We start from the raw sequence: 25,180 nt of genomic DNA, 5'->3' as shown, positions 1-25,180 counted from the left end.
TTTTAGAATTTCACTGATCTGCATTTGAATACCAGTTCTACCTTTCACTGGTTGTCTTTAAGTCACCTAATGTCTCTAAGCATTGTTCATTCGTAAACCAAATGTAGTGTATTAAAACATACATCAATAGCTCCCTTTATTAATTGAGATGACATAATGATACTTAGGACATATTTAAAGTTTTCTAGCCAGACAGAGATGTATGTGCCTATTTTTAAAATGCACAATGTTAGCTATTTTGGATAGTTAATAAGTTATTCAAATAAATTTAAAAATAACTTGATATTCTAGTAGGTCAAGAAATTGTGGCACACTTCTCAATTGATTAAAACAAAAAATAGGAACTTCTGTTTATTACCAGATGTCTCATTGAGCCTCAGATCTTTGTGTATTAGTGAGGTAGCAATTATCTCCTTCTGTATGAATGAGAGGGCTTCTCTGATGGCTCAGAGGGCCAAGAATCCTGTCATCTGCAATGCAGGAGACACTGGACCCTCAGGTTCCATCCCTGGGTTGCGAAGATCCCCTGGAGGAAGTGGCAACCAATTCCAGTATTCTTGCCTAGAGAATCCCATGGACAGAGGAGCCTGGTGGGCTACAGTCCATGGAGGTCTTAAAGAGTCAGACACGACTGAGCCGCTAAGCACGCACAATGAATGAGAAATTTAAGACGTGGCCAGGATCATACAACAAGACAGTGGCAAAACCTGTAGTACACTGATTTTGTGCCAATTGATGTTATTTATCCTTGGAAACAAATCTTTTTTCCTACTCGTCATTTTTAGGATCAACTTTTCTCCAGATGAATGGATTCTAATGCTAATCACAGCATGCTTGTTGTATGTCAATTGATAACAACAAAACTTTTACCAGGAATTTCACTCATCATGTTACCTGATGAAACTTGGGTCTGCTAGCGTGCTGGGCAGCAAAGTCAATCTACTGCCACTGGGTTGAGGTGAAGGAGTACGGTGTTTATTATAGGGTGCCAAACAGAGAGAACAGAACCTCATACTCAAACGACCGGAAATCATAGATGGCTTTCAAGGGGAGGGTTTTTAAAGACAACATTTGAGATGCTGGTTGCAGCTCATGGACTTTCTTCTGATTGGTTGGTGATGAGGTAACCAGAAGATGTTTCAGAAATCTGAATCATCAACTTTGTGGTTCTGAGTAGTCTCAGGTCTATGTCCTGTGGTCAGCACGTAGTCACCATACTCCAGCTATGTGGGGTTCTCAGTTTCTAAAGAACAGCCCAAAGATACACATCAGATTGTTATATTGTTTAAACTATCATTACTTTTCTTGCTTTACCACTTTTCCTTTATTTCTGTATTCGCTCACTTCCATAATAGTAATTGCTTGTGTCTGCTCTTTGGAACTCAGGGAAGGCCTAGGAGATTAAAGCCTTTTACTACAAAATATAAACGGGGGGCTCTGTGGGGCTTTTGTATCTGTGAGGGCCCTTCGAGGTACTACTTGGCTTCAATCTGCCTTTTTCTTTGACACTCCTTAATCCTGACAGGAATAGAGACTGAATGAGAAAAAGGAATGAGGCTTTTTGGATAGAGAGATTCATCATGATCTTGGCAGGGGAATTTAGTTTTAGGGGAGTCATTTCGATAATAAAGTCTGATAATGATCTCCTGTGTGTGTGTGTTTGTGTGGGCAGGGTCAAGCCCCCCCGTAACAATTCATGTAAGAATTATTCATGTAAGAATAGAGTTATAGCTATGACTTCAGGAAATTTACATACTTTGCATCTATTTTAGTTATGTTACAGTTTGGATTTGTGTAATCGGGAATAAAAGAGCAACATGTTGGCTGTGTAATATTTTCTTTCCAGGTCGATGAGGAAATGCATAGATGCCTCAGCTGCCTCTTAAAATTGTGTTCTTTTCATTACTGTATTTTGCAAATACACATTAGAAATCATACGTAGGGTTTTAAACTTCTAAATATTTATTGAATGAGAATTGTAGTACTGTTTTTGTAAATAAAAATTTAAATGATTTTACTCTAATTATAAAGTTAATCCCAGGACTCCCCTTCCTCCCTTATTTTTTTTTTAAGATACACAGTTGATTTAGCACTTGAAATTAGGATGACTATAGCTATGTTGGTTATTTTTTTTTTCAATCACTGTAAGAATGGAAGTAGGTTGAGTTTAGAAAAACCTACATAATTAGAATGACAAACTCATGAAGCTCAAGACATTTGTAAGCTAGAAATGAATAAATGTCATTTCATGACACATGATGCTTTGTCATATGGGATTTTTTTTTTTTTGAAACTACTTAAATTGAAAATAACAGTGAACTGAATCTTCAAGGAAACAATAAATTTCCAAGAAAGAGAATTTTAAAACAAAAGCCCCAGTATCTACACATATTAAATGAGAAATTAGTCTATTCTTGAAAATACTTGTGGTAGCTAAAATTTTAGCCACATAGTTTGTTATTTGTTAAAGATATTCTTGGTCAGACTAATTATCATTGTTGATTTTTAGTATTATACTTAGAATGCATGGTGAATGGAGTACAAAAGATTCAGTTTGAGCGTGTGTAAATATGTCCAAATTACTTCTTAAAGAAGGCAATTTAAAATGGTTGCTAGTCAAAAGGTTTCTCACTTGGCTATAATGTTCATTATTTTAAAATAAATGTGATTATCAGTAGTTCTTAGAATGTCACAGCTTGATCTTTGGCTGAAAATATTTTTTACTTTCCAATTATATTTTACAAGGTAAAATAAATAGATAATTCCATGAAAGTTCAAATATGCCTGAGTCTTAAGGAAAGAATAGAACACTTTCTTCATCTAATATGGAGAGATCCTCTACAGGCGTACACTTACCAATTTTCTATGAAGATCAGTTTTTCTGATTTTTCTCTTGAATGAGTACAAATTAGAGCATGAAGATTTTAAAACACACTTTAAAATCTATTTGACTTGATAATGGTACCACTTTGCCTTTTTAAGGTGTAGCATTTAAAAGTATTTTTTTTTAATGTAAATCTGCTTTATTTGGTTGTTGATTTAAGACAAAGGCTAACTAAACAATTTCTAACCACTTTCAATTTTTGTTCAACAGTAATTTTACACGGATACCACATTTGGCTGGAACAGAACAAAACTTCCAGCTTGCAAAGGAAATTCAAGCTCAGTGGAAAGAATTTGGCTTGGATTCTGTTGAGTTAGCCCATTATGATGTCCTGTTGTCCTATCCAAATGAGACTGTTCCCAACTACATCTCAATAATTGATGAAGATGGAAATGAGGTAAAAAGAAAGAAAAAATAAGCTCCCCCATCTTCTCTTTTGAAATGCCTTCTGTAAAAGAATGCCCTGTGCCATCTCCAAACACTGATAGAAATGAGTATTGACGGTTGTGAATGATGCCTTTAATGATCTTCCTGTTGGTGCCAACTTTCTTAATGATGTTTGAATTTAATGTGATGTTGAAGAGATTCTGAGAAATTGATGCTTCATGACAGTTGCTATTTTCTTCTTTTTAACTATTGTTCACTAACAAAATATATGTTAGTAAACTACAGCTAAATTAGATACACTTTTGATTGGTTCAGATGATAAAAGATCATGCATCAATTTGAGGATGCTAGGAAATTGAGAGATGTGTTGTTTGAGCCAGTAGAGTTTTATTGGTAATTCATGATTATATTTCCTATGATCATGTATTCAGCTGTGTACCTAGAACTTGGGTGTGGGCGTTTGGAAAGAAGAGAGTTTGGAGAGAAACACTAGAGAATTACATCTATGCTAAAAATTTACAGTCTTCTTTGCTAGTTAGGGCACATAATTGGAAAAGAAGATGATACAAGTAGTTGAGATATTTCATAGCATGATGTATATTCAATTTGAAAGCTCATAAAATATAACTCATATATTCATCACTATTTGCCTTAGAGCTACCATATCCATATCTAAAATAGCCCTTTTCCTCTAGATAGCTTTCTTGAGTCCCCTTCTCTGGAGCTTCTAAATTGCATATAGCTTCAAATGTATCCAGTTTGATTGGTCAGCACAAAATATCATGTGATTTTTGTACATACAAATTTTTAATCACCTCCTCTTATTGACTGATGAATCAGCTGCTTCTTAATGATTAATATGCTATTTTGCAGTCAGTGATATAATCCCATGGTAAATTTCCTAATATGAGTTGAAACTTTACATATTCACTCTTTTAAAATTATAGTAGTTAATACAGTTTAACTTTTAAAAATACTCTCAAATCATTTCACAATTATAAAAATATTTTTAAGGTTGGTGTGGGGAATACCAATATACTCCATAAAATTCCATAGCCTTTATAAGTGGTGACATTATCTATATAATTATTTAAAAAGTACATTTAGGGAGAGTATTTGATCACATAGTAAAATGCCAGTAATATTAAAAAATACGTGGAAACAGTCGGGGAGGGAGACAGTGAGACAAATGGAGAAAGTAGCATCAACATATACACACCATTGGTTTAAGATGAACAGCTGGTGAGAGGTCCCTGTGTAGCACAGCGAGCCCAGTCTGGTGCTCTGTAATGACGTGTATGTATAATTAAGACTGATTTGCGTTGTTGTGTGGCAGAAACCAAAACAACACTGTAAAATTTTTTTAAAAAAATATTAAGGTTAAAAAAATGCATTAAGCCAAATTTGCTTTCTCAAATTTGGTGATTGTATACAATGAGGAAAGTAACAAACTTTCACTTTTCTTCTCTTTTCTTCCTCTTCACTTCCCAGTTTCATCCCTACCTTTGCTTTTATTCCATTTTATTATTTGTTTTTCCTATTATAAGCATTTATGAAATTTCTAAAGCCTGTCCCGTAACATAAACATATAATGTAGAAGTTTTATTTTGGAGGTTTTCCGGAATGGGGTTAGCTGCCAAAAGCTTATTAACTTTTTTGAAAATTATATCATTAATTCAATTTTGTTTTTATCTAAGTTATATCTGTACATAAATATTCACACAGTTCTTCAAAGGGTCTTGCTTCTTCCCTATTTCCCTCTTCCCTGAGGGAATCACTGTTCAGCCCTGAGCTGATTCTTTTGATATTTGCTTCTGTTTCTTTAAATGAAGTGCTTGTATTGCTTGTGTTTCAGATTCAAGCATTTTCTTTTGACCTTATGACAGGTCAGCTCTATTCTCACCCCTCTGCCCCGACTACAGATGCTCTCTTACTGGGTCCCAATCTCCCAGATCAATTAATGTGACTGACCGTTCATAGCCAAGCTAGGTAAACTACGAACTTTACTGCCCTGCATGGCACAGACATGTTCCCCTTCCCACAGATAACAAATATGATTCATATTTTATAGATTCTACCAGAAATGTTTTCAACACATATTATGCATTATTTTCTCTTTATTTATGTAGGGATAATGTGCCATATAGATTGACCTATATATATATATATATATTGCCTTTTTATGTTGCAAAAGTTAAGTACAAATTTGTAAACCAAAATTATTTTAGTTATACTCAGAATACATAGTTTGAGGCTATGTTAGTGAATGTTGGATAGTGAACATTGCTCACTGGTGTATTGTCTGTCTTTGATGAAGTCACCCAAAAGAGTCATTTCCTTGACCATAAGAAACTTTTCCCAGTTGTTGGAATAACTCATAAACTTGATGTGAAGTCCACCTGCTCAGTGATGCTGTAAAATAGAAGGTTACCATAAAGGCTAATCAAGTGAGACTAGCTTGAATGCTTCCTTGACTGAAAGACTTGCTGATGTGATGACTTTGTCTCAAGGTGGATTTTTACTGCGCTTTAGCATAGTTTTTCTTAGAATTTTCCCCAGTGATTCAGTTCAGTTTGTTCTCTATGTGGACCAGAGAAGAATTACAGGAAAAATGGAAGATGTGGGCATTTTTGAAGAGTAGTAGTTGATTTGGTTTCATTTTAGATTCTGTTAGCATCTGAAGGAGGTAACTGGTGCTTTAGTATAATATCAGCTCAGATTCACTCTCCATCTCCCAGCACCTTTAAATTACTACACTGGCCAGGACCTATAGTTTAATATTGAAAGGAAGTAAAGAAAGCAGGTGTCCTTGCCTTGAATGCCTTTAATGTTTCACCTTAATTTTGATATTTATGTCCGGTTACCTTAATTCAGGGCTTTCCAGGTGGCACTAGTGGTAAAGAACCCACTTTCCAACGCAGGACACATAAGAGATGTGGGTTCGATCCCTAGGTCGGGAAGATCCAATGGAGGAGGGCATGGGAACCCACTCCAGTATGCTCTTCTGTCCGTGGGATCACAGAGATTGGAGACAACTGAATCGACTTAGCACAGCATGCACTAAATCACTTTTCAAGTTCACTAAGACTTTTTTTTGTCATGAATTTATATTGAATTTTATCAGAAATTTTTTCTTTTTCTGGATAACTTTTGAGATGAACATATAAGTTTTCTTTTTCATAATGATAATTATAATAAATGATGTAATAGATTAGTTTACATTTTGAAATGTATAATATTAGTCTGTAGTAGAGTTTTCAACTCATATCTGTATACATTTATTGCTAACATGTTTGGCCTGTATTTCTGCAATTTGCTTATTCAGTTATAATTTCTAAATTATACTTGCCTTATAAAATGAGTTTTTAATCTCTGAAATAGGTTGTGTTGTATTTAAAAAATCTTTTAGTATTTCAGATCAAAGGAAAACCACTTGGTTTTGATACTTTGATATATGGAAGATTTTAAGCTACTGATTCAATTTCGTTTTAGTTATGAGAGTATTCAGATTTGTTTAAATGCACTGTTATGTCAGTTTTAATTTTTTAAATGCATTTTCCATTTCATCTAAGTTTTCAATTATTGGCATAGTTCTTCCTAGTATTTTCTTACAATCTTTTTGCAAGATCTATAGATATGCCTGTTTTTCTACTCCTAATATTATTTATTTATATTATATTTTTTTCTTAACTTCCCCCTTTACCTTCCTAGTCTCTATTTTGCTGTTCTTTGTAAATTTTCAATTGAATGCTTAATTTATTGATGTTGGGCTTTTCTTCTTTTCTAATATAAGTATTTAAAACCATACATTTCCTTCTAAGAACTCCTTCAAGTATATCTCACAAAATCTGATTTTCTATATTAACTACATTGTGATCAAAAATTGTAATTTGTATGACTCTAATCCTTTGCAGTCATTTCTTTACAGTCTATTATGTCATCAATTTTTATAAATGTTCTCTTGTTGTTTGAAAAAAATATTTTCAATTTTGAATTTAATATTTTCATATTTGCTTATTAGTTAAAATTTGTTAATTGTTTGGCTAAAATATCCTTTATCCTTGATGTGCTCTCATTTCGTCTATTTTTATTAATTACTAGGAAAGGAATATTAGATTTTCTCACCATAATTGTGGATTATTTTTATTTCCGTTTTGAATTCTGTCAATTACTGTAGTTTGGAGCTCTTCCATTAGACATAAACTGTATTTGTTTAGTGTTTCTTTTTCTGCGTTGTTACTTTCAGACTTACTGTGATCATATGTTTAAGTAGCTTCTTGTAAAATGGTACACAGTTGAATTTATCTAGTCTGACATACTAAGCTTTTTTAAAAAATTAAAAAAATTGTTATTACTGACTTACAGTAATAATACTTATATGATTTTTACTTTTACTTTTCCCCCCAATGTTGCTTTCTCTCTCTCTCTTTTTTTTTTTTCTTTTCTTCTTTTTTGGGGGTGGGGCAATGGTTAATTTTATTAATTATATTTCTTTTAGTAGTTTGGAAAGTAAAATAATATTGATTCCCACTTAACAGTGTCAGTGATACACTTGAAAAATTATGTTTGGTTAGAATTGAATTTAACCTTTAATTTGTTTATAAGTAATTAGCTTAGCATTTTTATAAGTGACTGATAACACTGCTGCTGCTGCTGCTAAGTCGCTTCAGTCGTGTCCGACTCTCTGCGACCCCATAGACAACAGCTCACCAGGCTCCCGGGTCCCTGGGATTCTCCAGGCAAGAACACTGGAGTGGGTTGCCATTTCCTTCTCCAATGCATGAAAGTAAAAAGTGAAAGTGAAGTTTCTCAGTCACGTCCAGCTCTTAGTGGCCCCATGGACTGCACCCTACCAGGCTCCCCCATCCATAGGATTTTCCAGGCAAAAGTACTGGATGGGTTGCCATTGCCTTCTCCAACTAATAACACTACGTGATGTTATTTTTTTATTTGGAAAGTGAACTTTTCCTTCTAAATCAAAAGCTGGTGCTTGTAGACCCTCTGAAGCTCTGTAGTTTATTCACCTCTTGAACTCCTCACAGCTTCTAGCACAGGGCTGGCTCTTTGATTTGCATCTTTAAAATAAAAAGTCTTGATTAACCCTCTCCTGGCGAAAGAGATGATACGCATTTCTTTGCTTGACTGTAGTAATTAAGCTTTACCTGACTTGCTTCTGATTATTATGGTTTGCTTCTCCAGATTTTCAACACATCGTTATTTGAACCACCTCCTCCGGGATATGAAAATGTCTCAGGCGCTGTGCCGCCCTTCAGTGCCTTTTCCCCACAAGGAATGCCAGAGGTAAACATGCACGTGATAAAAACAACAAACAGAACTTCCTTGTACATGCAGGCAATAATTAAAAGGGTATTGTGGAGGGTTTTCATGCAATCCAAATTTATCTTTTCCTAATTTTAAGAAATAGAATGTCTTAGTAATAAGAAGGAATATACATTTTATGTTCATAGTGTTTTTTTGGATAAAATTTACCGCACTGAGATGGGGATATCCAAAGTGAACATTTGTTTGACAAATGCATACACCTGTGTAATGAAAGCACCATCTACACACAGAATATTGCTGTCACTTCAGAATGTACTTCTAAGCCCCTTCCCAGTCATCGCCACATACTCCCAAGGCAGTCATTCTCATTCTCCAGTGTTTTTTTTTTTTTTTTTTTTTTTGGCCACTTTTGATTAGCTTTGCCTACACTAGAAATTCATATAAATGGAATTGATAGCATTTGTAAGCATAGGACCTGTGAAAATTCACGTTTTGCACTTATCCATAGATTTTCTTTTTTTATTGCCAATTATTTTCCACCATATGAAAATACTACATATTTTGCTACCGTTGTAAGACTTGGATTAATTTTATAAAGAACTTGAATGAGAATTTGAAATTGTTGCCATTTTCAAATGAAGAATACAGATATCCTTTTTAGAAAATTTGTATGGTTTACTTAATAAGGCAGTGTGCATATTTATTATCTGAGTTTTCACAGTAAATCCCCAGATTCTTGGATAGTACTTTGTTTTTTTTTTATAAGAAAGCTAAACTTGAAAGAGTTGAATATAATTTATTAATGTCTTTTAAAATGTTACCTCTCTTGCTATAGTATTTGACATCAGGTAGATTGAGTTTTGGAGAAGGCGATGGCAACCCATCCAGTACTCTTGTCTGGAAAATCCCGTGGACAGAGGAGCCTGGTGGGCTGCAGTCCATGGGGTCGCGAAGAGTCGGACATGACTGAGCGACTTCACTTTCACTTTTTATTTTCATGCATTGGAGAAGGAAAGGGCAACCCACTCCAGTGTTCTTGCCTGGAGAATCCCAGGGACGGGGGAACCTCGTGGGCTGCTGTCTATGGGGTCGCACAGAGTCGGACACGACTGAAGCGACTTAGCAGCAGCAGCAGGTTCAGTTTTGGACATATAGAGTTTGAGGCACCTAGGATATTCCAAGAAGTTGGAATATTGAGGTAAGTATCACTCAGTAGAGAGATAGACACTTGACTATCATCAGAAACATCCCTAGTAAAAAATTTACATTTAGAACTGAATTAATATTTAAAGCTCCAAGGAAATAGCAGCCCACTCCAGTGTTCTTATGTGGAAAATCTCATGGATAGAGGAGCCTGCCAGGCTACAGTCAAAGGGATTGCGGAGTCAGACACTACTGAGCGACTAAAGCACTTCACCAGTCAGTTAATGTTTATTGTAAAAACATAGGCAATAAACCTATGTTTTTAATTAATTATTAAACCTATGATTTAATATTAGGCAATGCTATATTTTTTAATATGTAAAGTTTAAAAACATACTCTTTTTTATTATTTTCTAATGCATTTGATTAACATATTTAAAAACTCTCGCAGGTTTGGAATATTTTCTATAGTTGTATGAAATTTGTTTCAAATGAATAGTTAACATCATAGTTAATGGTGCAATATTAGAAAAATTCTCCCCCAAATTTGCACATAAATAGTTTCCTTATAGTCATTGTAGTTACTTCATAATTGATATAACATAGAAATAAAGGATATAAAAACGGAATGAAGAGATAATATATTTTAGATCTCAGGTGTCTAGAATTACATAGACTTTATCTTCTGGGTAAGGCACATTACCATCATAGGTCCATGTAAGATTCCTAATTTAGTTTCTTTCTTTTCATCTTTTATCCTTATTTTCAATCTCATTCCTTTTCTCTACATCCCCTACACCCTGCCACCATCCATAATGTATTTATACTTTTAGGAATGTATCTATTCTTATAAAAACATGGGCTTATTAGTGATTGGTATATTTTGAATATATGCAAATAATATTATACCTTCAGTCTTGGTCCATGACTATTTTCAATTAGCTATTTTTAAAAAATCTATTTTTATGTCAGAGTGGTTCATTACTTTTTACTGTTGCATACTACCCCACTTTATGTGCACACCACATGTAGCTTATCCATTCTCTTAGTGGCAAACATGTGGTTTGCCTCTAAATCTGAATTACCACAGTGTGGAGAGCATGTGCTCATACATGTCCCTGTATGGGCTTGCAAGGGTTTCTCTGTGTGCAGTAAACCAGTAGTGGGATTGCCAGTTTGTAAGGAATACTACATTTCACGATGTTCAGACTGCGGCAGTTTATTGCTCCTTGCAACACTCTATATGAGTGTTCCTTTTTCCTCACATTTTCATCAACAATTGAGGTTATATAACTTTCTAAATTTTGCCTATCTAGTTGTGGGGTTCTCAAGGCAAGAATACTGAAGTGGTTTGCTATTTCCTTTCTCCAGTGGCCCAGGTTTTGTCAGAACTCTCTACCATGACCCATTCATCTTGGGTGGCCCTGCATGTCATGGCTCATAGTTTCATTGAGTTAGACAAGGCTATTATCCATGTGATTAGCTTGGTTAGCTTTCTGTGATTCTATGAACAAAGCTAGTGGAGGTGATGGAATTCCAGTTGAGCTATTTCAAATCCTAAAAGATGATGCTGTTAAAGTGCTGCACTCAAATGCCAGCAGATTTGGAAAACTCAAAAGTGGCCACAGGACTGGAAAAGGTCCGTTTTCATTCCAATCACAAAGAAAGGCAATGCCAAAGAATGTTCAAACTACTGCACAATTGCACTCATCTCACACACTTGCAAAGTAATGCTCAAAATTCTCCAAGCCAGGTATCAACAGTACGTGAACTGAGAACTTCCAGATGTTCAAAATGGGTTTAGAAAAGGCAGAGGAACCAGAGGTCAAGTTGTCAATATCTGTTAGGTCATAGAAAAAGCAAGAGAGTTCCAGAAAAACATCTTATTTCTGTTTCATTGACTACATCAAAACCTTTGACTGTGTGGATCACTAAACACTGTGGAAAATTCTGAAAGGCATGGAAATGCCAGACCACCTTACCTGCCTCCTGAGAAATCTGTATGCAGGTCAAGAAGCAGCACTTAGAACCGGACATGGAACAACAGACTGGTTCCAAATTGGGAAAGGAGTTATGTCAAGGCTCTATATTGTCACCCTGCTTATTTAGCTTCTATGTAGAGTACATCATATAGAATGCTAGGCTGGATTAAGCACAAGCTGGAATCAAGATTGCTGGGAGAAACATCAATAACTTCAAATATGCAGATGACACCACCCTTATGGCAGAAAGTGAAGAGAAACTACAGAGCCTCTTCATGAAGGTGAAAGAGGAGAGTGAAAAGCTGGCTTCAAACTCAGCTTTCGAAAAACGAAGATCATGGCATTTGTTCCAGTCACTTCATGGCAAATAGATGGGGGAAACAATGGAAACACTGACAGACTTTATTTTCTTGGGCTCCAAAATCACTGCAAATGGTGACTGTAGCTATGAAATTAAAAGATGCTTGCTCTTTGGAAGAAAAGCTATGACAAACCTAGTCAGCATGTTAAAAAGCAGAGATGTCACTTTGCCGACAGAGGTCCATATAGTCAAAGCTATGGTTTTTCCAGTAGTTATGTATGGATGTGAGAGTTGGACCGTAAAGAAAGCAGAACACCAAAGAATTGATGCTTTCAAACTGTGATGCTAGAGAAGACGACTCTTGAGGGTCCTTGGACACTAAGGAGATCAAAACAGTTAATCCTAAAGGAAGTCAACCCTGAATATTAATTGGAAGGACTGATGCTGAATCTGAAACTCCAATACTTTGGCCACCTGATGTGAAGAACTGACTCACTGGAAAAGACTCTGATGCTGGGAAAGATTGAAGGCAGGAGGAGACGGGGACAACAGAGGATGAGATGGTTGGATGGCATCACTGACTTGGTGGACATGAGTTTGAGCAAGCTCCAGCAGTTGGTGATGGACAGGGAAGCCTGGTGTGCTGCAGTCCTTTGGGTCACAAAATGTTGAGTATGACTGAGCAACTTAACTGAACTGAATTGTGTTATTGTTTCAATTAATTTTGATTCACATTTTTGATTAAAAATGAGATCATGCATATCTAAGCACACTTATTTGTTAGTTATTCTGTTTTTGTGTGTGTGTGTGTGTGTGTGTTTTAATGCTGTGAAATGATTACCAGCCATCTTTTCCTGTTGAATTTCTGGCCATTTTCTTTCTAACTTCAGTGGTTTTTTAAATATTTTAGTTACTCATACCATATTGGTTTAAATATTGCAGACAGCTTCTAATTTTATTCATATTTGTTCACGTTGTCTATAATGCTTTTTACTGAAAAGAATTCTTTTATTGTGACATTGTCCAGTGTTCTCTTTATATTTTCACAATTTGGGTCTTTCTTAATTTCCTCATTCTTTATTTACAGTGATACAGTCAGAATATCCCCAAAATACTAATAACTCTTTATTTAAAAATAGCCTTGATATTACCAATTAAATATAAGGAAAAATGATATATAATAGCAGAAAATATAACAAATATGTATTAAAATAGCCCTCAAATATAAAATGAATTGTAAAAATTATTAAATGAGTGTGAACTGGTTGAAGAACAGTGAAATTTTTTGAGCAGTGACAATATTACGTATAAAGAAGATCATATTTCTGGCTGGGAAGACCGAGTTTTATAAGATAAGTGCTCATTAGTTTGTGGGTTTACTCTATAATCAATGAAAATTCCCCGATTAGTTTTTGTACATTGTTTTTTGTTTCTTGTTGTTTTTTCATTTGTTTTCTTCTAGTTTTCAGCTCAGTTCAGTTGCTCAGTCATGTCTGACTCTTTGCGACCCCATGAATCGCAGCACGCCAGGCCTCCCTGCCCATCACCAGCTCCCGGAGTTCACTCAAACTCATGTCCATCAAGTCGGTGATGCCATCCAGCCATCTCATCCTCTGTCGTCCCCTTCTCCTCCTGCCCCCAATCCCTCCCAGCATCAGAGTCTTTTCCAATGAGTCAACTCTTTGCATGTGGTGGCCAAAGTACTAGAGTTTCAGCTTTAGCATTATTGCTTCCAAAGAAATCCCAGGGCTGATCTCCTTCAGAATGGACTGGTTGGATCTCCTTGCAGTCCAAGGGACTCTAGTTTTACTGAGATATAATTGGTATGTCAATAAGATATAAGTTTGGGGCTTTCCCTGTGGCTCAGTAGTGAAGAATTTGCCTGCAATGCAGAAGACATGGGCTCGATCCCTGTATCAGGAAGATCCCCTGCAGAAGGAAGTGGCAACCCACTATAGTATTCTTGCCTGGAGAATCCCATGGACAGAGGAGCCCGGTGGGCTAGAGTCCACGGGGTGGCAAGAGTCAGATACGACTCAGCAACTAAACAAGCTAAATGAACTTAAGATACACAACATAATGAGTTGACTTTACATACATCATGACAAAATTATGACAATAAATTTAGTGATAAAGATACAAAGAAACAGAAAAAAAATTTTTTCTTGTGATTAAAACTCTTAGGATTTCCTCTCTTGACAACTTTCATATATTAGATACAGCAGAATTAATTTTATCTACCATGTTGTACATTTCAAGTCTAGTACTAACTGGAAGTTTATACCCGTGAACTGCCTTTGTCCAGTACCCTGTACTGGACACCCTCCGTCTCTGGTAACCACAGATCTGATCTCTATGCATTTGTTTTTGAAGTACAGTTGACCCATTAACACTTTGTTAGTTTCAGTTATACAACATGATTCATTATTTTTGTATATTTCCAAATGATCACTACAATGAGTCTAGCTACCATCTATCACTACACAAAGATGATATATTAATAGTTACTGATTATATTCTCCAGACAGTACATTTCATACCTGTTTCTTTGTTTTGTAACTGGAAGTTTATACTTCTCAATCTCCCTCACGTATTTCTCTCATCCTCTCACTTCCTCCCCTTTGGCAACTACCAGCTTAGTTGGTAGTTATGACTGTTCCTGTTTTGCTTCGTTTATTCATGTGTTTTTTAGATTCCACATATAAGTCAAGTGATCAGGTATTTGTCTTTCTTATTCTGACTAATTTCACTCAGCTGAATACCCTCTAGGTCCATCCGTGTTGATGCAAATGACAAGGTTTCATTCTTCTTATGGCCGAGTAATATTGCATTGTAGATTATATTTACCACATCTTCTTTATCTCTCTTCCTTGATGGGAGTTTAAGTTGCTTCCATTTCTTGACTATTGTAAATGATGATGCAGTGAACATAGGGTTGCATGTGTCTTTTTGAATTGGTGTTTTTGTTTTCTGATAAATACCCCAGGATTGGATATTCCCCAAGAGTGGAATTCCTGCATTGTACGGCAGTTCTATTTTTTAATTTTGGAGGGGACCACCATGCTGTTTTCCATAGCAACTGCCCATGCCAGTGTGTGTGTGTGCTCAGTTATGTCTGACTCTTGGCAGCCCTATGTAATCTGCCAAGCTTCTTTGTCTATGGGATTTTCCAGGCAAGAATACTGGAGTGGGTTGCCATTTCCTCCTCCAAGGGATCTTCCTGACTCAGGGATCTTTTCTTGTATTTCCTGCATTGACAGGCAGATTCTTTACCATGGAGCCACCTGGGAAGCCTACCAACTGTGCCAGAGTGTTCCCTTTTCTCTGCATCCTCACCATCACATCATTTGTTGTCATTTTGGTGATAGCCATTCTGATAGGTGTAAGGTGATATCTCACTGTGTTTTTTCTTTTTTTGGTTGTGCCTCACAACATGTGGGATCTTAGCTCCCCCCTGACCAGGGACCACACCTGTGCCCCTTCAGTGGAACCACAGAGTGTTAACCACTGGACTGCTTGGAAAGTAAGTCCCTCATTGTGGTTTTAGGTTTCATTTCCCTGATGGTTAATGATGTTGAACATCTTTTCATGTGCCTGTTGGCGATCTGTATGTCTTCTTTGGAAAAATGACTATTCCATTTTCTGTCCATTTTTTCAGTCGGGTTGTTTGTTTATATTCTTTGTATATTTTGGATATTAGCCTCTCATCAGATGTATCATTTGCAAATACATTTTCCCATTCAGTAGGCAGCCTTTTAGTTGTATTAAGAGTTAGTTCCCTTTGTTGTGCAAAACTTTTTAGTTTGAGGTCATCCCATTTGTTTACTTTTGCTGTTGTTTCCCTTGCCTGAGGAGACCTATCCAAAAAGAAAATATATTGCTAAGACAGATGTCAAAGAGTGGGCTGCCTATGTTTTCTTCTAGATGTTTTATTGTTTCAGGTCTTACATATAACTCTTTAATCCGTTTTGAAATTTTTTTTAATGGTGTGAGAAAGTGGTCCAGTTTGATTCTTTGAAATGCAACTGTCCAGTTATGACAGAATTATTTTACTCATAAGAAAATTATATTATAGAGATGATTAACTCATTTCTTTCAAGTAGATTTAAACTCTTCTACATTAGTGGGAGACTGGAAGATACATGTGATTCTCCAAGGGAATCTCCAAGAACTTGTGTATGTCCAAATACTAAAATGGTTTGCTGGCTGGTGTGTTTCATTGGATTACGTATAACCCAGGCAGTGGAGTGTTTTATTTTTTAATTATGTATGTCTGTATGTGTTCTTAGGATATTTCAGTGTGAGCATCTATGGATCTCATGTAGCTCAGCTGGTAAAGAATCCACCTGCAATGCAGGAGACCCTGGTTCGATTCCTGGGTGAGAAGTTCCCTGGAGAAGGGATAGGCTGCCCACTCCAGTATTCTTGCCTGGAGAATCCCTATGGACAGAGGATCCTGCTCTTAACTAAGTGACTAAGCACACGCAGTCTGTGGATCTACGTCTGAATCCTCTGAAAGTGAAAGTGGCTCAGTCGTGTCCTACTCTTTGCGACCCCATGGACTATACAGTCCATGGAATTCTCCAGGCCAGAATATTGGAGAGGGTAGCCTTTCCCTTCTCCATGGGATCTTCCCAACCCAGGGATCGAACCGAGGTCTCCCACATTGCAAGTGGATTCTTTACCAGCTGAGCCACAAGGGAAGCTCAAGAATATGGGAGTGGGTAGCCTATCCCTTTTCCAGAGGATTTTCCCAAACCAGGAATTGAACTGGGGTCTCCTGTTGCAGGCATGTTCTTTACCAACTGAGCTATCAGAGAAGTTCTGCTTTAGGTTATTTGGAACTAGCAATTCAACAGTGTCTGTAATTATAGTTTAATTCAGTGGTTCTTGAACTTAGCTTGTATCACAATAATCTAGAGGGCTTATAAAACACAGATTCTGATTCACACCCCCTAAATGTCACTAAATCTTGGGTGAAGCCTGAGGGTTTGTTTCTGGTAAGGTCCTAGATGGTATTGACTCTGGGTTCAGGAACCATGCTTTGAGAACCATTGGTCTTATGTCCCAATTCTATCTCTATTAACAAGAGCAGGAAGATGGGAGCTTGAAAGAAATGGAAAATTCTAACAGTGCAACATTGTTAATTATTTCCAGTTATAGAACAATTGTGCAGTGTAAATTTTACAAGAAGGTCATTGTCTGAAAACAAAGATTTTTTCTAACTAGCAATGACAGCTTGCATTTGTGAAGTGCCAAGAGGACTTGTCTGCCCACACTTGTTTTCATTTTCAAAGTCTTCTGTCATTTTCAAACTAATTTCTTCTCCTGTCCCTTCTGCATCCTAATTTGTCTTGTGAGATGTGCAGATTAAAAGGTAGCTACAATTTACAGGCATTTAAAGAAGTAGTCAGTTTTCCCAAAGTTGGTGATATTAAATATGAATAAATGTCAAGTAGAACATTTATGCTAAACAGAATTCACTGGAACCAAATTGGTTAATGGCTGTGTATTCACGGTTGGCATAAAAGTGTGCTCTAGGGAAGGCTAATGATTATAAACCAGACATACAGTGCTATCATCAATACTTTGTTAATCTTGCATCAATCTTGGGAAGAAAAATAATAGCTAAAAGTAATCCTTTTCCTGAAGCAAAGATTCAAATGTCACTTTCTCAATAAGCTTTCCTCTTCTTTTTTTTTTGAAATTGCATGCAACTGAGTACAAGGTCCGTTTGCTTACTATATTTAAACTTAATTTTTTTTCTCTATAGAAGTCATCACCTTTTAATATTGTATACAATTTGCTTATTACTTTTATGATTTATTGTCTCTGACTTCCACATGAACGTAAGTTTCTTCAAAGACAGGGATTCTCTGTATCTGCAGTTCCTAGAATGATATGTCTTCAACGTATTTGTGGAAGGAATCCGAGAGTCATCTTGGAAACAACCTTATTGCAATACATTATAAATTTGTTGTGCACATGTTATGAGACATAGTCAAGAGGAAAACAATAACCAAAATAAAATGATGGAATACTAGAAATAGCATGAGACAGGAATAGGATATTAGAAATAGTGTAGGATGGGGACTTCAAACACTAGGGTATGTAAAGATTTTCCAAAGGCAGATATAGGATCATTTAAAATAAAACAGTTGCATTATTTGTTTCTCAGTGGACCCTTCATGGAATTGAGAACTAGCCTGTGGTAAGGCTCTGCTGGTCCCCTGTTCCCACCTCCCTGATTTACAATTATTTATTTCTTATTCTATGAATGAGAAATATCACTCATCCATCCTGAAACATCTCTGAGTTGTAGAAAAAAAAATCTCTAGGCCTCCAAACAAAGAGATGCTAGTAAAAGATTCTAATAGCTAGGTGACATAAATTTGTCAAGTTAAATGGTTTATAGTTGAACAAAATTAAAGATGAGACTAATTGAGTTTCCAGCTAATACCATTAGAATTAACTTGGATAACAGATCAGTGTGAGATTTAGGGGTTTTAACTTGGAAAGAGTTAAAATAATTCAGGGAAAATTCCATAACAACATTTTTTTCATTCATATCCTAAAATTTCTCAAAATATGTCTAACAATGAGAAATGTGAATAGAACTACTGATAGTCCTGACTTATTCTGGTAATAATTTATTCATCCATAGATCCATGACCAAATGTTTTAACATCCCATAGCACTGAAAATTGTATTTCAAGCAAAATTTTATGCTTAGGCATTGTTTATAAAAGTTTGTAATGTTGCTTAGACTCACTTTGATACTGCTAATAATTATAATAGTAAGTTACTTGAAGAATTTTCCTAACATGTACAGCTTACCATAGGGAATAAATATTTTTAAACACTGTACACATGCATTCTTAATCAAGGCAGGTTTGGCAGTGATTAAGATTTACAAGCATTATCCAGATTTCTAGGCAGCAGAAACTGAAATGGAATTTGCCATGCTAGATGTTAATTAAGGAGTGTTCTCTTGGGATCAATATCTGTGGCAGGGATGGGAAGGAAGCTGGAACACACAGAGGGAGAAATTGCACGTCAATGATAGTTCAAGGACAGCCTCAACTGACCCAGTGGGCTGTTCTGGAGTCAGAATAGCCCTTCAGAATGCCCTGGACTGGACTAGACAGAGATGACCCACATGGATCAGTCATTGAGCATGTCTGGAAGGGCATGACCTCGAGCAGAGTGGCTGTGTGTAGCTGGTCTTGAGCAAGGGCTGACTTTGAAGATGGCCTGCAGAGAGCCTTCTTCTCTGGAGCAAGGACATCTTCAGTGAAGAGGAATCTAGGCAGGACACCCTGCTATCACCTTAGTATATATAGTAAGATGCTTTAGGCAAGGGGGAAAATATGAGTTCAAGGAGAAAACTTGATGATAAAGTTCTGACTTAAAAGTGTGGCTTTACAATGTTGTTGAATGATGTTGAATAATAAATCATTATATTACTTAAATTCTTTTGGATATAAATAAAAGAGGTAAAATTGCTTCTGAAAATGTTAATATTTATAATGTTCTGGAAATTATATTCTTTATGGCAACTTAAAGATATGACAAACAATTTCAGATGTGAACCTAAAAATAAAGGAGAGATACATTGCTTTCCAAATTAATTTTTAAGAAATAGGTAAGCAAAAAAAAAAAAAAAAAAAGTACGTGAAGAACACTGATCTAATCTAACAGGCCATTTTACAGATGACTTGCTTGTGATCATTATAATGATATGAAGCCAAATTTGTAAAGTAGTGGCATTACCTGACAATTATTTCCTACCTGGTTGTGTGAAGATGCATTGTGAATATACTTCAAAGACAATAAAGCTCTCTTGAAGGGCTTTTTAACCTTAGGGTGCCTGGCCCCCTCCAAATTGCACAGGACAGTGTGTACGTTTATGTGCATTTTCCTGGGGAATGCTTCTCTATAGTTTTATAGTCACTACGGAGGAGACATTGACATAAACAAACTTAATATTTAATTAATAAGTCTCTATCCAGCTAATTGCCTTCTCAATTCAAGTTCATTTCTCCCTTGAATCTCTTATCAGAGGCTTTTTGACCCTCTTACGTCGTCTTGCTTCTTTGCTCTTTCAAAAACGCAAAACAGTCTTCATGCTGAGAAACCTCTTTATGAAATCTTTCTTGTACTAAGTCATCTATGTTCTCAACAGGGTGACCTAGTGTATGTTAACTATGCACAAACTGAAGACTTCTTTAAACTAGAGCGGGACATGAAAATCAATTGCTCTGGGAAGATTCTGATTGCCAGATATGGGAAAATTTTCAGAGGAAATAAGGTAAAAACAATAACAACTCTTTGTTTTTCTTTTCAATAAAAATAAAAAGTTATATTGTATCTTGGGCTTTCCTGGTGGCTGGGACAGGTAAAGAATCTGCCTGCAATGCAGGAGACCTGGGTTCAATCCCAGGCTCAGGGAGATCCCCTGGAGAAGGGAATGGCTACTCACTCCAGTGTTCTTGCCTGGGGAATCCCATGGACAGAAGAGCCTGGTGGTCTGCAGCCCATATGGTCACAGAGAGTCAGACATGACTGAAGGACTAACGCTTTCTGTTTTTCGTATTGTATCTTACATGGGTAGAGCCACATCCTTGCAATTTTTTTGATGACCATGATTTTCCCATACTCTTTACCATTCCCGCCTAATAGGGAGGGTACATGGGCTGGTTTATAGGCAGGTTTTAAACTGGGTCATTGGAATTTGGCCAGTGTAGAAGTTCAAGGAGAACAGCACAGGTTTTTCCATACCTACACATTGTCCCTGTGGTCTGTGAAGTAGCGTGCATTGGATTTGTTGTTAGTCTTTAGTATCTTTAAATATTATCTTTGAAAATATTTACTAAGTTAAATTTTGGTGTTAATTCTTTGTTAGAGGTAATGAGACAAGCCAGTCTATACACAGCAGTTTTGAAAGTTACCAGCACTTGATCTGGGGCTTCCCAGGTAGTATAGTGATAAGGATTGTGCCTGCCAGTGCAGGAGATGCCAGAGATAGGAGTTTGATTGCTGGGTCGGGAAGATCCCTTGGAGTAGGAAATGCAGCCCACTCCAGTATTCTTACCTGAGAGGCGCCTGGTGGGTACAGACCATGGGGTCACAAGGAATCAGATACGACTGAGTGACTGAGCGCATAGAGCACTTGATTTTTTTTCCCCCTCTTTTGTGGGAAATTAATATAAAAAATATTCTCTTTCAACCATAGAAGAAATGGGAATCTAGTCTGTGAAATCTACTTGCTTACTGTGCTTCTAGACTAGAGAGGAAGGAAACAGCAGGTACCTGTTACCACTGATATGTACATTTAAAAAAATCTGCTCCAAGCGCTAATCCAGCCCTGGAAATAGGTCTTAGAGCTTGCATAAGAAAAAGACAAAACCAACTCTCTGTGAGATGTCCTTTGTTGTAAGCATAAGGATTAAAGGTAAGGACTGAAGATAAGTTTTAGCTACTTATTTAAGTGTAATTTCAAATAACCAACCTAAAATAAGAAAGACTGTTTTCCAGGTTAAAAATGCCCAGCTAGCTGGGGCCAGAGGGATCATTTTGTACTCAGATCCTGCTGATTACTTTGCTCCCGGGGTGGAGGCCTATCCGGATGGTTGGAATCTTCCTGGAGGTGGTGTTCAGCGTGGAAATATCTTAAATCTTAATGGTGCAGGGGACCCTCTCACACCTGGCTACCCGGCAAATGGTGAGTGATCAGGCTTCAATCCTCACAGAAACTTTTAACATTTTGAAGTGATTTTATCAAAAGATTTCCTTAGACAAAAAGATAAAGTATGTCATTTTCTTACTGTCTTTGCCTCTAAAAATAAATTAAAGGGTTTTGAAGTCGGAAAATTATTGGTTTAGGTCCCTTATCCCTTGTTTGGAACCATTGCATCTGGTAGGTTTTGAAATGCAGACATTTTTAGATATTTAAAAGTAAGATGGTGCATATACCTTACTGCATAACATTCACATAGGCTGGGACAAAATGTGGAAAGCAAGCATGTAAATATTTTACAGTAAAACATGTATGAATAATCATTTTAAGTAGAGGGTACATAAATAATATAAATAGCCTCCTGTCTGCTCAAGTCAGATCTTGCTGCCAAATTAGTTTATATCAGCTCATGTTTTGTTGCCAAGTATTAATAAATGCCCTCTCCCAATTAATGGATTTCACATTTTTTAAAAATTTCTAATTGTAGATAAGGGACAGTAAAACGAATCATGTAAATCCATGAAATGGCATATTTTGAATACAGAGTCTGGAAAATGCTTCTTGTGTCATTACTGTGTAAAGACAATAGTGATCACTTTCAAGGAGTGTTTCCAAAATTCTAGCTTTTAAATGCATTAACGACCCTATAAGCTTTGTTGTATTATTATTTCTGCTTGACAGAGGGGGAATGTGAAACCAGAAAGAAGTAAACAGTCTGCCTTGTTCATTGCACCATTAAGTGAGGAGTGGGGATTCAAATTCAGATTATCTGGCTCCAGAGTCCATGTATTTGTCTTACGCTGAAATGCCCTGCTATATAATAGTAGATCATTAACAAGGGAACTTGGAGCATATTTTTAATGTACTCAGCTATTTGATGACATTTTAAAAATCCATCATCATTTAGTTTGTGTGGTTTAAAATTAATAAAAGTTTATAACTTGGATAAAGTAGGTTACCAAAGTATTGGTGGTATTTCCATATTTATTTTTCATCTGGGATTCTATCTAATTGTAGACTCCTTTAAAGCTTATGTGTTTGCCTTTGTAAATTTTTGAACATAGTACATTGTCATAGTTTTTTACTTTACTAACTTAGCCTTTTTATTGCCAAGTTGTAAAAAATGCAGCTTCTCCTAAGCTCTGTTTGTTATACAAAGCTAAAATTATGAACATAAAATAAGATTAACTGGAATATTTCTGTTTACTATACTCAGATTTAAAAGATGATATTGTAGAAATGTTATCCCTATGAGGCTTCCATTTGTTGAATTCCCTTTTGTGCCCTATTCTTTCTTATTTTTCTTTTAATTTCACTCTTTATTATGGAATAGTTCTGACATAAAAATTAGAGATAATGAATACATTTTGTCAATGTTATTTTATCTATTCATTGCCCTTTTTTGATTATTGCTCTAAATTAAAAAAATCCCATATAATGTATTATTATGTCATTTTGCCATAAAAAGACTAGCTTTTACAATCACCTACATCAAAAGAATTCCAGAAAAACATTTACCTCTGCTTCATTGACTACACTAAGACCTTTGACTATGTGGATCACAACAAACTGGAAAATTATGAAGGAGATGGGAATACCAGACCACCTTACCTTCCTCCTGAGAAACCTGTATACAGGTCAAGAAGCAACATTTGGAAACAGACATGGAATAACAGACTGGTTCCAAATTGGGAAAGGAGTACATCAAGATTGTATGTTGTCACCTTGCTTACTTAACTTATATGCAGAGTACATCATGTGAAATGCCAGACTAAATGAAGCACAAGTTGGAATCAAAATTTCTGGGAGAAATATCAATAACCTCAGATACACAGATGACACCACCCTAGTGGCAGAAAGCAAAGAGGAACTAAAAGTTTTTTGATGAAGGTGAAAGAGGAGAGTGACACAGCTGACTTAAAACTCAACATTCAAAAAGCTAAGATCATGGCACCTGGTCCCATCCCTTCATGGCAAATAGATGGAAACAGAGGCAGATTTTATTTTCTTGGGCTCCAAAATCACTGCAGATGGTGACTGCAGCCATGAAATTAAAAGATGCTTGCTCCTTGGAAGAAAAGCTATGACCAACCTAGACAGCGTATTCAAAAGCAGAGACATTACTTTGCCAACTATGGTGTGTCTAGTCAAAGCTCTGGTTTTTCCACTAGTCATGAATGGATGTGAAAGTTGGATAGTAAAGAAGGCTGAGTGTGGAAGAATTGATGCTTTTGAACTTTAGTGTTGGAGAAGACTCCTGAGAGTCTCTTGGACTGCAAGGAAGTCAAACCAGTCAATCCTACAGGAAATCAACCTTGAATATTCATTGGAAGGACTGATGGTAGAGCTGAAGCTCCAATATTTTGGCCATATCATGTGAAGAGCCAACTCATTGGAAAAGACTGATGCTGGGAAAGAATAAAGGCAGGAGGAGAAGGGGATGACAGAGGACAAGATGATTGGATGGCATCACTGACTCAATGGACATGAGTTTGAGCAAGCTCTGGGAGTTGGTGAAGGACAGGGAAACCTGGCATACTGCAGTCCATGGGGTTGCAAAGAGTTGGACATGACTGAGCAGCCGAACATTAACAATAAATTTCTTATGATTTGAAATTTTGGAGAAAAAAATGGAAGAATAGCTTTTATTTTTCTTAAATCTGGAGAAATGACAGGATGTGTGTTTTTATTTTGAGGTAGAGTTTACATGTAATAACATGCAAAGATCTTAAGCATTAATTCACTAAATTAAAAAAGTTGTATGTATCTCTGTCACTCGAAATAAGATATAGGACATTTCTGTGACTTCAGAAAGTTCTCTGGTGCCCATTTTTGGTCAGTTTTTACCATAGCCCCACCCCCAGAAGCAGCCATTTTCTGATATCTTCTGTCATTCACTAGTTTGGTTTTGAACTTCATATAAATTGATTCAGATTATATCTGTTCTTTTGTGTGTTGACAGAAAATCAAGTAACAGTCAAGCTAAGAAGAAAGAAAAGAGAATGTTATTTATGCCAAACTGAGGAGTATAACCCAGGGAACAGATTCTCAGAAGCTCTGAGACTATTCCACTGGTCGGGAATTAGAGATGCAATTTTATCCGTTTTTGACAAAAGAATTTATGCATCATACTGGCAGATTAGATTTGTACATAAAGTTGACCAAAGATATTTTGATCCAGTAACGCATGTATAGAATAAGCCTTTGGTCAATACGACTCCATGTATGGTGTGAAAAAGAAATATTAACCTTAAAGTGTCAATACTGACATCATAAGAAAGGATCCATTTATCTCAGAGGTTAATATTATTCTACTTTGAGGAGGTCTGGTTAATGTACTCTGCAGACGCACATTTCACACTTGCAAAGACTGCCACAAACAGAGCACGTTATCCTTTTTCCTTCTTAGTTTAATTGTCTTGTCATAGAAAAATTTGTGGTTTTTTTCCTCATCATTTGTT

At 36.3% G+C, this 25,180-nt stretch overlaps 1 protein-coding gene across 3 annotated transcripts in view; it reads left to right on the top strand.

Annotated features, from left to right (window-relative positions):
- Positions 1–25,180, top strand: part of FOLH1 (folate hydrolase 1) — a 75,729-nt gene that overhangs the window by 6,243 nt on the left and 44,306 nt on the right. Inside the window, exons 3-6 of one of the 3 annotated variants that reach the window (XM_004019389.6) lie at positions 3,095–3,281; positions 8,471–8,572; positions 20,166–20,291; positions 21,518–21,704. In XM_004019389.6, the coding sequence (XP_004019438.2) occupies positions 3,095–3,281; positions 8,471–8,572; positions 20,166–20,291; positions 21,518–21,704 (602 nt within the window). Of the gene's footprint in view, positions 1–3,094; positions 3,282–8,470; positions 8,573–15,427; positions 15,504–20,165; positions 20,292–21,505; positions 21,705–25,180 lie in introns of those variants that run through there. The other 2 variants (XM_012101586.5, XM_060404223.1) reach the window with 2 other exon arrangements.

This window comes from Ovis aries, chromosome 21 (assembly GCF_016772045.2).
Source record: "Ovis aries strain OAR_USU_Benz2616 breed Rambouillet chromosome 21, ARS-UI_Ramb_v3.0, whole genome shotgun sequence".
Lineage (NCBI taxonomy): Eukaryota > Metazoa > Chordata > Mammalia > Artiodactyla > Bovidae > Ovis > Ovis aries.
This window is presented reverse-complemented; position numbering and strand designations above follow the sequence as displayed.